This window comes from Seriola aureovittata, chromosome 15 (genome assembly GCF_021018895.1).
Source record: "Seriola aureovittata isolate HTS-2021-v1 ecotype China chromosome 15, ASM2101889v1, whole genome shotgun sequence".
Classification (NCBI taxonomy): Eukaryota; Metazoa; Chordata; class Actinopteri; order Carangiformes; family Carangidae; genus Seriola; species Seriola aureovittata.
In genome coordinates this window covers 9,851,452-9,863,830 of record NC_079378.1, presented here as the reverse complement: position 1 = coordinate 9,863,830, position 12,379 = coordinate 9,851,452, and the positions used below count along the sequence as shown (strand labels likewise).

The 12,379-nt window shown below is 39.5% G+C and overlaps 1 protein-coding gene and 1 long non-coding RNA gene across 2 annotated transcripts in view; one reads left to right on the top strand and one right to left on the bottom strand.

The window, feature by feature from the left end:
• Positions 1-8,211, top strand: part of kctd16b (potassium channel tetramerization domain containing 16b) — a 78,623-nt gene extending 70,412 nt beyond the window's left edge. Inside the window, exon 2 of the mRNA XM_056397206.1 lies at positions 2,180-8,211. Coding sequence (XP_056253181.1) covers positions 2,180-2,643 — 464 coding nt within the window. The 3' untranslated portion in view covers positions 2,644-8,211. The remainder of the gene's footprint in view (positions 1-2,179) is intronic.
• The window catches only part of LOC130182354 (uncharacterized), a 139,982-nt gene that overhangs the window by 64,177 nt on the left and 63,426 nt on the right, over positions 1-12,379 (bottom strand). The gene's annotated exons all lie outside the window — the stretch shown is intronic.

The window sequence follows — 12,379 nt, the reverse complement described above, 5'->3', positions numbered from 1 at the left end:
AGCTTCAGCCATCCAATCATGTTAATTTTATTTGGACAGGCAGATTGGCCACTGGTAGATTTAACAATTCACCAGAGTCTCAGGCCATTTTTCAAACCACAAATCATGAGTCTACATCTCATCGATCAGAGGGCGCCCTATTAACTCAGAGTGACATAAATTAACTTGTGTCCCTAAACAAAGGTTGGGAGACATCATTGCACCTATCACGGGGTTACATTCTCTATCCTGTCTGCAACTCTGCAACTATGAGCACATTTTATTTCATGTCTATATCTCAGACCTGTGTATGTGTGCATAGAAATGTGTTGGTGCATGTGAAAGCTTTAAATGCCAGTGGTAATTAAAGAGAGCCAGAGCTGGTATGAGCGACAAAGGGTGTTGTGTTCCATTTCTGTCACTGCCTTTGATGGGTGATGTTTATTTAACATACAGTAGTTCAGCAGTCTATGTGGGTGTGTGCGTTTGTCTGTGTATATTTACGTACTGGACTGAATATTAGTGCTCTTGCCATTTAGACTAACAGTGGGAATGAGTGTCAAAGCCTTCCAAGAAATATTTCTTCTATTTACACTCACATAAATGTAGTTGTGATACATGGTGGCTGTTCCTCAGTGGTACACGGAGGAACAAATATTGGTTGAATGAATCGATTTCTGCTCTGCAGCCTCTCTATAAACAAACCAAATATGCTGCTGAGGACAAAGGAAATTAAAAGCAGGGGGGCACTTATTTTAAGCAGTGTTATTTATAGTCTCATACTATCTTGTTTGAATTGAAATGCTCAGCGGCACATAAAAAGAAACAATGCTACGACTGAACTTGATGAAAAGAAGATGCATGAAAAGCTTGATGTGTGTGTGTGTGTGTGTGTGTGTGTGTGTGTGTGTGTGTGTGTGTGTGTGTGTGTATGTGTGTAGATGGTGAGGGGCGGGGCCGGTAATCAGAAGTGGGGGCAGCATTGCATGTGTGCACTTGCCTTAAGGATTTGGATCTCTCTCACTAAACAGAGAGGAGTCCATCAGCAACAGATACCCCTTCAATTATTCAGGAGGTTAGCATGAAAAATAAATGGCTGTTTCCTGCAGTGAGAGGTGTGGTGCCAGCCACTCTGGTTCCCCTGAATCTTTCAGCCCACTGTACGCTCACAGAGGTTAGGCTGGGCAATTGATTCCTTTCAGCAATGATTATGGATCACTGCTTTTGTCTCATCATTGGCCAAGACCCACAACTACTGGGCAGCTGCCTCGACCTCATCACCACTGAGAAAATTAAGCTCCGGGTCGTGGTGTGAAATAGTTGTGATACTCAAGCGAGCTGTTTACTGTACTATTGAGGGAAAGCAGCTCAATAGAAACTCTCCTCTGAAGTGTGCCACGGCAATTCCAAGCATTGCATAGAATTTCAAAACCTTTTAGCCGATGATGGAAAACACTTCAAAAGATTGAAAGAACAAAAAGGTTGTAAAATCAGGTATTTAAATACTGCTAATGTGAGTGTTTGTTTGCTAACTCATTTGGTGATTTGCAAGTCAGAGTCAGGTTTTTCAAAGTCTACCTTACTTATAACCATTTAATCTAAATGACTGTATGTAGCTAGGACCTGCACTACACTTAAATATACCCATATAAACACACATTGTCGGTCTGTAACAATACTGCAATCAGTTTTCCTCGTACATGTTTAAAAACTTCTATTTGTACCACAGTCTTTCGTTAAGTCCAAATACCATTATCTTCAGTGCCTTGCTGTAAATACATGTAGAGCATGTAAATCTTCAAAAATTTTCATTGCATGTTTGCAAAAGGTTCAAGCTGCTCTACTTGTTTCATGTGACAGTGTGGATCTATGAGGGTAGTTTTCTGAACAATACCGGCCTGTCACACAGGCAGCCAGCTCACTTCTATGATTAGACTGGAAGCAAGCCAGTTGTCCCTGATGTCATGTCACTTTGTTCTAGGTGATAGTCATTTGGCATTAGCTGAATTTTGGTCTTTGTCTGTCTTCAGTGCTTCTTACTTTGCCTTTCTTCTCCTGTCTGACTAATTTGTGCCTCTCTTTGTGCCACCGTCTCATTTTTCTCTTCATGATGATTTGCCCAGAAGGAAAGAAAAGGTGGGAAAAATAGCTCTGCACAGGATCTAATGTTAGCTCCCTCTTTGCTTTTCTCTCTTTCCAGGCGGTCCATCACGTTGGTCCTCCCCTCCATGTGATTGCTGCTGCAAGAACCATAAGGGTGACGGCGAAGGCGAGAGTGGCACTTCCTTTAACGACCTCTCCACCTCCAGCTCTGAGAGCCAGTCAGAGGCCAGCTCACCCCAGGGAACAGTCATCCGTGGCCCGGTTAGCCGCCAATCACACCCCCACGCCAATGTCCAAACCCTGGACAGGCCATTGAAAAAGGGCCCCGTCGCCATGCTCCAGCAGTCCGAACAACGGCGTAAGAGTGACTTGCTGCGCACGCTCACGGCGAGCTCCCGCGACACCAGCACCTGCAAGAAAAGGCCAGCGAAAGAGAAGCTGACGGTCGAGGAGGAGCTGGAAAAGTGCATTCAAGACTTCCGCAAGATCAAGATCCCAGAGAGGTTCCCTGAGAGGAAGTACATGTGGCAGGCTGACCTGCTGAGAAAGTACCGCCTCTGAGCCAGGAAACAGGAGAGAGGGAGCAAACACATGAGGCCAAGGATCAGTTTACATGTTTTTTGATCATGACTTTTGCAACAAAATGGAGGCAACACTAAACTCATTTGAATCCAGTTCCTGAGGGAAATTTTCTCCTGTATGTCAGCAGATTGAACGTCTACGCAGAAGCTAGAAAGAAGCATAAAAAAACAGACTGATCTCTTATTGACGTATGTATGTGTGTGTGTGTGTAGTTTAGGTCTACTGTATGTACTTGTTAGTATGTGCTGTACCTTGCTGAATGCTTCAGAGCTTTGAATAATTTATCCCTGAGGACCAATCACAGTGGGCGAAAGACATCTGATCAACCAACCGGAAGCTTGCAAATGGCTACACTGGGATTTACTGAGGGTCACTGGACTGTACACACTGTCATTTGACATCACTGAAAACCCATCCACAGGGCCACAGTTTTAGTCCACAAAGACAAACACTGATTTAGTTTGTGAATGTGTGTGTGTGTGTGTGTGTGTGTGTGTGTGTGTGTGTGTGTGTGTGTGTGTGTGTGTTTCGCACCCAGGTGGCCTAGAGGTCACAGATAAATCTGCATCAGGATCCATTAATAATTCATGCTGTCCCGACAGTGCTCTCACTATAAATACACCCAGAGCTCTCTGCTGCCAGGGTAGTGTAAACAGCTGGGTCAATTACTTTACTTTTAGTCAACATTTGAGGACTTCTGAGGCAGGAGGAGGTACAATTTCATCAGCAGCACAATTAATTTCCTTCTTCTAATATCAGTTGTATTGCAAACGTACCCCGAGTGAATTCAACCACCGTACGCTGCATTGATTTGTTGCTGCGTTGGCTAAATGTAGAGCAATACCCAGGTTACAGTGTGAAGGATAAGTGAAAGAGTGAAGGATCTCATTTGATAGTCAACCCATGGGGGAAATACAGCAGTCCTGATTCAACACACCTATACACACACACCCTTCCATTTATTGGACTGGCATTTAACCCATTTACATTACTGAAATCAACAGAGCACTCACAAACGCACCCACACAAGCACACAAAGGGATCAATCGTAAGGTCATTTAAATGTTCAATGACACCTGCATGGAATACGGACAGAAGTGGACAGGATCGCTACATTTGCTAACCTCTGTCAGGACAGACCGATGCGTTTTCTGCACTGACTCTTGACACGGTAATCAATAGTTATTGATGATAGAGTCCGGTGATAGAGCCGATAGACGTGGCTCTTGTTTACAGTTATTAATGAAGCCCCTGGGTTACTGATAAAGACAAGCTGTTCGTGAAAATTAGCAATTATTCATGCATTCATTTAAGTACTCTTGGCTCTGTCAGAGTCAATGGGATGTGGATTGCAATGTGGCTACAGAAACAAACATTGCAGATAGCGTATTTTAAAAGAGCACAATTCAAGAACAGTTTAATTTCCTGGTAGGTTGATTGTTATTTATTTAAGGCTGTTGTTGGATCATATATATATACTGAAAGAATGATTTAGAAATAATTTAATACAGCAAATTAAATTATTGACCACAATAAATGGCTAAAAGCACACAGACGTAAACCCAAAAAGAATTGTTGTCAGATGCATTGTTTATTTAAAGAGGTAGTGTTACTCACATCTCTCGTTTTAGGACGGAACATATATGAAAGGACTGAACGTATACAACAGTCACAACTACAAAGGAAACAAGTGACATGTCAGAATTAGAGTTCAAGATGTTAAAATCTTTTATTGCTACAAGTAAATCAGATGTTAATGTGTTTGTAATTCCAACAACACGACCAATAAAATGTATGCCGTTATGATATAATATGAGACAAATCTGATCAGATTTGTTTTGGAGTTTCTTTAAGATGAAGTAACTAAAGTAGACGACTGGCGATCAACTGCTTACAGATAAATGTGTTTGTTGACCACAGCTTCAGGTGAAATTTGAGGTATTTATGAATGGTGTGACAATAGACAGCTGTGATGAAAAAGGTGGTTTGAGTTGTTAAGTTTGAAATATTATGAATTGACTTGTACTGATGAAAGTTCACAATGACCTTGGTAGCTTAAGATTAAAAAAAATAGGGGAGGAAGTGGAAATCATTTTCACAGATAAACTTGATTTGAACTTCTCATAGTTTATATTTGTTCTAAAATCTTATGAAAGTGCAGAGGAGTGGGCTTTATAAACAATCAACGCTTTTTACAAAGCACAAACTAAGAATACAGTTTAATTAAAAGCACACCCAAATAATAAAATATGCAGAATATATACTTATTCAAAAATCACCTTATTTAAAAATGTCCCTGATATGTTCATAAAAACTGATATTACAAAATGTTTTATTATACTTATTTTTCTATCCAAAGGCCTTTAAATTAATATATAATCAAATGCCCTTATGTTTCCCATAAAATGTATTTCCTTTGAGAGAACTGGTTGGAGGAGATTTCCGGTTATATTCAGAAATATGGTTGCAATAGGTGCTAGATTCAAACCTTCCATTTTCCTCATGTCAATACAATGAAAATTACTTATTTTTCTACACTGCTGGAATATTACGTTTTCATTTCAAAGTCATTTATCTTATCAGTTTAAGTTGAAATATGTTAATTCAGACTACATATCATATGTAAATAATCATCATAAATCATACCTAACCAGAATAATGTATTATACTCTCTGTATATAACATGCAAATCCATGAGGCGTGGCTGCTACTTTGTTCTTGTGATGCAGTAGACTGACACTAATGTAATACAGCCATTCTTGTTTTATCATTTCGAGTGTTGGGCCATCAGGGATGAGGGAAAATATAATACACTACTATACCATGCTATATACCACAATAACAAGTGATAAGTTAATCGATTTTCAGGACAAAAGTGTCATAAATGGTCGTTCAGCACATTTGTCTGATAGCACCACAGAGGCAGTCACTGCTGAATAAGACCATTCAGTGACTGAATTGCGATCAGTAGATCTTCAAATTTATATTTAGTGCTTATCAAAGAGAAAAGAAAAAAAAAAGATTGTTTAAAAATCAAAAGCTACAAACTGTTCAGCTGTAACACTGGAGCTTCGGTTACCACACAGTGCAGTCAGAAAGTGTTAGGACTATAATTTCGTTTTTTTTTGTGTGTGTGTGTGTGTGTGTTGTTTTGGCTCTGTACTCCAGAACATTGGGTTTGAAATTAAACAAAGACTATGAGGTGAAAGTGCTGACTTCAAGCTTCTAACAGTGTTTGTTTCATCCATATTGGGCAAATCACCCCCCCCCCCCAATTATAAAACAATCCAGCAGGATAATGATTCTATACACAGAGGCAAAGCAACAAAGGAGGTTCTATGGATAAATACTTCAATGTTTCTTGCCTGATCAAGTTGATCATCTGGCCTCACTTCAACTATGAAGGCCAGCATGAAGTGAAGACAGCTGCAGCAGAGAGGGAGACATGGACTACAATGGATTTGCGGCCAAATACTGAATACGACAACTTAAACTGGGGGACTTTAAGGGGCCACATGCACGACAGTTTGGATGTAAAGTTCACTCAAGTGAAAGCAAAGCTGAAAATCTAAACTGAGACGGAGAGTCTAGTGAACTAGAGCACAGAGCCAACACACAACAACACTGACTGCACTGTACAGTTCATCTTTAATTCTCCTCATGCACCTTTAATCTTTGCTAAAGTGGGTTGCATTCTCGGTTAGTTTGCTTGGTCTGAACCAAAGGTAAAACACATTTTTGTTGTGGAATAGCATACCGTAGGTTCACACTGACCAGTTACAAACAAGTAGGGCTCGTTACAACTACAGGCCAGACAATACCTTGCTTCTGGTCAATTTTTACTTTTTTAGGTGATCTGAGATCTGAAAAACATCATCAGAATTTAAGATACAGAATCAAGTTTATTCCCCTTTTTCCGTTTCCCATAAATCATGTTTTCAGCTACTGGTACAATCATTATGATCCAAACACGGTAAACAGTTTGAACGTGAAAGATAAATGTTTCTTCATTTTTCAAAACTGTTCCAATTTTAATTATTTTTTTGACATCAAGTTATTTTTGACATCTGCAGTACTTAGTCTTGCGCTGTTCATATTCAGCACCGTTCTAGGCAAGAAAGCAAGTTGATATTCTTGCAGGTTTTGGGTTTGCTAGACTCTGCCTGCCATTCTAAAAACGTGTTGAGCTTATCCAACAACAAGGAGGATCAGTCACGGAAATTATTAGACATTAGAAAAAGGATTAGAAATGATGTTAAACAGACACACACTGGAAATGAATACCAAGACACCCGGAGGCCTTCTAGAGTAGACTACAGCTGTTTTTGCACAATGTATAAAGTTAATAAAAACACACAAACAAGAAAGTATTTGAAAAAGAGATAAATATGTTAATAATCACCTTACATGCACAATACAGCCACAAATGATGTGTCTGTCATGAGAGAGAAAGATTCAAATATTTGTTGTATTGTAGATCAAGGTTACAAATTTTCACCTTCAGAGCATGTGAGATAATGTTCAGTTCTTTGGGCCGTGAAATGAACAACAATGATGTAAATCTTATTGCTAGAGAATGACTGCAATGTTGTTTTAAGTCACATGTGATGTATGAAAAGGAGGAGAGACTGAACTGATGTTTAGTTTGTCAATTTCTGTTATTTTTGGAGTGCCCGGCTGCAGTCTGTGATTTTCTTTCCTGAAGTTATAGTCATGCCCTGCAAGTGAAGCCTGAGTTCATGATTGCAGGCACTGTTATTTTTCCTCCTGCCTCTGATGAGCCTGCGAACCTCAAAGAAAATCACATTCTTCTGACACCACCATGGTCGACCCGGCACATTCTGTTTGAAACAAAAAGGGCGTCTGTTTTGATGTATGTTGTTCTGACACAAAAAAGAAAAAAAAGGAAAAAAAAAGAAAAAATGGTTCAGAAACATTGTGAGCATGTTGGTATACAAAACTTATAACAGATTTAACTTAGTCTGTTTGTGTGAAAAAGATTATGTCAAAAACTGATATTTAACAGAAAAAGAAAACTTGCAAAAAAGTTAAAAAATAAAAAAATAAATGAAAAAAAAAGAAGAAAAGAAAAGCACAAATGTGTTGATAGTGTCTGCTGTTCCTCCACAGTTCTATAACATTATCAAATAAAAAGTCAACTCAGCAGCGTGACCAAGCTCCTGCAAAATAGAGCGAGTCTCACCAGGGGCATGTAGCTCATGGAATACTTGTTTCACCATGAATCATCTAAGAAATATTAACACACTATTTTGGCAATTGTAGAATTATGAAAACCTGTCCATCAAAGTTTCTCTAACCTTCAAATTACACATAGATTTACTTCCATCGCTGATATAACTAAACGTACAAATTGTCAACAACCAAACATCCATGGTGAGAGTCGCCCTGTGTTCCAGGTGTGACGTCCTGTTACTACGTCTGCCTTTAGAGACAATACGATTCATCCGAGAGTGTTTAGATACGAAGCATATAGTAATTTTGAAAATGTATGAGTACAACCAATAAACAAGACATTCTGTATAGCGACCTACGAGTTGTCTTTATTCCGAATATATTACGAAGTGGGTTTTTATCAAGTTAGTTCATTTGTTTGGATTCTCATCAGCTTCTGCAGTAATGGTGGCAATGGGGGTCAAGAAAGACAGTAACATTAGAAATGTTTTAATTTTTAATTTTTAGATTAATAGTTAATTGATGACTGGGAGACAATTAGTTGCATTTCAAATGGCATCACATTAATAGCAAAGCATTGTTTAGCACAGCATATTATGTCAAAGACTGGGACTATGCTGTGTTCCTATTATTGGACAATGACTGTAGAATATTAGCCTTGTATTTAGTTCATAGTTCAATAACTTTAAAATAATTCCTGCATCTATCGGGCTTTACTTGAAACCAAATGTCCTCATATTTCATCAGACCAGCCCAATGCCCTGTTTACACTGACAACACATAAAATGTTTTTTATGCGTTTGATCAATTCATGAAATAAAACAACATTAGTATTGACATTATCATATTTTTAGTTTTATTAGTGCAGGAATGGGTTGTGGGCTGTGTCCAAAATCACTCCCCATTAACTATATAGTGTTGTAAACATCATATTTTAGAAATGCACCCATCAGTGATGAAACAAAATTATGATTTAAAGTGTCAGAATCAGTAAATTACTGAGCGTTTAATTTATGTGGAGTAGTGAATGAAGAAACTGAAACAGCTGTGGATTAAGATCCTACATTAAATTTACAGCCCAGTATAAAGAATTCCATAAATACTAGAGTTGAGCTTCGACCTCCGAGCAGACGGTCTAAACAAAGCGGGTACAGTTAAGAGCCTTCATTCAAAGTTGCCAACAGACGGACAATAAGAAGGACCAAATAAACAAAAGGCTGGCAGGCAAAACTAAAAAGACAGCAGTTAAAGGGAGAACAGGAATTCAGGCAGGAACCCACAGCTAAAGCACTTGCAGAAGGTGGACAATCTGACAAAGAACAGGGATAAATTGCACAATATATGTACAGGGAGGCTAATGAGGACATGAAAGGCAGCAATCCAGGGAGATGATACAATCAGGTGATCTGCAGGAATCCAGAAACTTGACAATGCCGTCTGCTGAGCAGGTGAGCGAGGCAGCATTGGAAATGACAGGTGAGTTGAGTACACAGAAGCACAAGCTATTAGTGTATGCACATCATGTCAATCACGGAGGAACAGAAGATTATGGGTTATTCTGACTTGGGAAAGTCTATTCGTTTTTCCAAGATAGTTATCCTCACTGCTAACCTTGTAGCCACACCACATAAACAGCCTAAATTAGTTTCTTTTGTTGTGTTATGTATCGCAGTGATTTATTTCCAAGTGAAAACAGATACAAACAAACAGTGTACTGCTCCTATAACACTAGCTGAATTGGTTGATTTAGACATAACCAGCAGCACATTTGCAGCCATTTCTGCCAACAACTCGTTGATACTTCTGAGTGTTTCCACTCGCACAAACTCAGCACAAGTCCTAAAGTACATCTGCACTATATCCTCACACAGTATAAGTGTGCACATTATACGCAATGACAGAGTATAGTGTGTGCTTAGTACACAACTAATCAGTGAACTTTACCATTTTGGGTATAAAGGGAACAAAGCAGGTCAAAGTTTCTAAGTTGTGTCAAACTCAAATATCAAGCAAAGTTAGTCCATATATTGACATCTTGAATTAATCTTAATAAACTCCTTAACTAATCAGTGTGTATGCACTACATACTCAGATACATATTATGAGGATAGGGACAAAGAAGCCCAGTCCCAGCGTTGGCAATTCCATGAAGGCTCAAGATCCCCCCCCCCCTCCAATTTTAATAGGGGAAGTCAGGAGTCATTGAAAATAAATATAAATTAAATGATTAGACAAGACGTTGATATATGGAGGAAGGTACTGTATGGAGCAAGAGGCACCATGTCTGTCCCTTTGTAAAAACAAATACTTGATTATGCTCACTGTAAAGGGAATTATTAATTTCAGAAACAGACCAACATTCATTTTTATTAAATCATACATATATATTAAATGAGTTATGCACTTTCGTGAATGGTCTCTGGCCTAAATAATTATTTCAACATATGCTGTCCAAATCTATATAAAGCAACCTTTTCCACTTTAAGCACTTTCTCTGATCATGAAATTGATGTCTATTAAAGTCTATGAGTGTTCATTTCTTATGGTGGCCACTGGGACTAATCAGACACAGGTTGGGAAAGGAGCAGGAACCATATTGACCTGTTTCTACTCAGTGAATGACAAAGACACACACTGTTTAAAAAAACAAAACAAATCCACATTAACCATAAAAAAAAAACTTCTGCTTACTCAGAGTCCTCTGACAAAACTTCAAGACAATTAAATCATTATTTAGCGACGGCATATGGAGAGAAAACTGCTATTTCTGTCAGACCGGCTCATCCCCTGATAATACAGTTAATTATACTGATTTCAAAGTCACAATCAGGAAGAGAAAGTGTGGTTGTGAGGGAAGAATGCATGTTTCATGTCTCTCTTTGTGGCTGCCAGCTCTCCGTGGAAGAGAAGAGGAGGGAGAGTATGCATGACAAGCTTAAAATAGCATCAGTGGGATCAGCTATCTCCTCAAGATCAGGCAGTGGGGGCTGCATGTGGCTCTTAGAGCCGGCCTAAGCCTGCAATGACGAGACTGATAAAACAAATTGGTGGATGAAGGGTGTGGATGGAAGTGTAAGAGAGAGGTGATAAAGAGTGCTGAAAGAGGGAGAGGTATTGAATTAGGATAAAAGGCAAGAAAAGGAAGGGAAATGAGGCAGGGACAATAGGCGGAGGGAGGGAGAGGTTAAAGGATGGAAAAGATAGATGGAAGTAGGTGGAGAGAAATGAAACAGAAGGAAGAGCAATTGAAAGGAGGAAAGGAAAAGGGAAGAAATAAAAAAGATAAGTCACCGAAATTATGTATAAGAGAAAGGCATTTAGGCAGAGGAGGTGCATACAGGACAACACGAAGCAGGTATAGAGACAGGTGGAGGAGTAAGGGAGGACAATAACCAGCTAAAGAGCGATGGCAATGGGAGAGAGGTGCAAAAAGAGGAAATAACAGATTAAGAGCTAGCAGAAAAAAAAACAGGAGGAACTGCAGAAAGCCTGTGTTGGCTGTCAGCATCCATCTCCAAGATAAGAGCTCCAGCTACATGATCTGTTTTCCAGCATTACAGATGAAAGCGAGCACTCCTGCACTGCAATCAGATCAGCCATGTGTATCTCCATTGTTACCACTAGCTGGGATGATTTTCTCAGCAACACAGCTGAATGATGCACAATGCCAGGCATTGTGGAGCAAACAATGGTACAAGCCTTTGTGCACAATAGGCTGATCCAGCTTCAGCTGTGTCCTGGAGCCACTATCGCATTGACAAGATTAGTAAAAGGACATTTAATGCATTATCTCTTTTTCTCTGTGAAGTCAAACATTACTTGAGGTCCTGCTGTGCAACAAAAGTCCCACAACAGATACAGCAGGCTTGTTAATACGATATAGCAGACGTGTCAGTGAAGGGGTAACAGCAGCAATTATAACACAGAAGGCTTGAGTTTTGAGAGATACTGAGTTATTTATCTATCTTTTAGTATTGGATATTAGGTACAAGAACATGAAAGCTTTGGCTGACTGGATCATTGCATGAATAAGCAAGTGTACAGTACAAATCATGAGGCAGCAGTGCAATGCATAAAATCACGCTTCAGTTAATGTTCACATTAAAGGGATGTGAGCGGTTCTGCGGATGGAAACATCTTGTCAGAGGAGAATGGCCAGACTGACTGGAGCTGACAGAAAAGCTACAGTAACTCAGATAACCACTCTTTACAACTGTGGTGAGCAGAAAAGCATCTCAGAATGAACAACACGCCAAACCTTCCACCCCCGTCAGCCAAGAACAAAAATCTGAGGCTGCACAGATTCACCAAAACTGAACAGTTGAAGACTAGAAAACCGTAGGCTGCTCTGATGAATCTCAATTTCTGCTGAGGCACAGAGATGGTATGGTCAGAATTTAGCATCTACAGCATGAATCCATGGACCTAACCTGCCTTGTGTCAACAATCCATGCTGCTCCTGGAGGTATACCGGCGTGGGCAATGTTTTCTTGGCAAACTTCAGGCCCCTTAACACCAATCA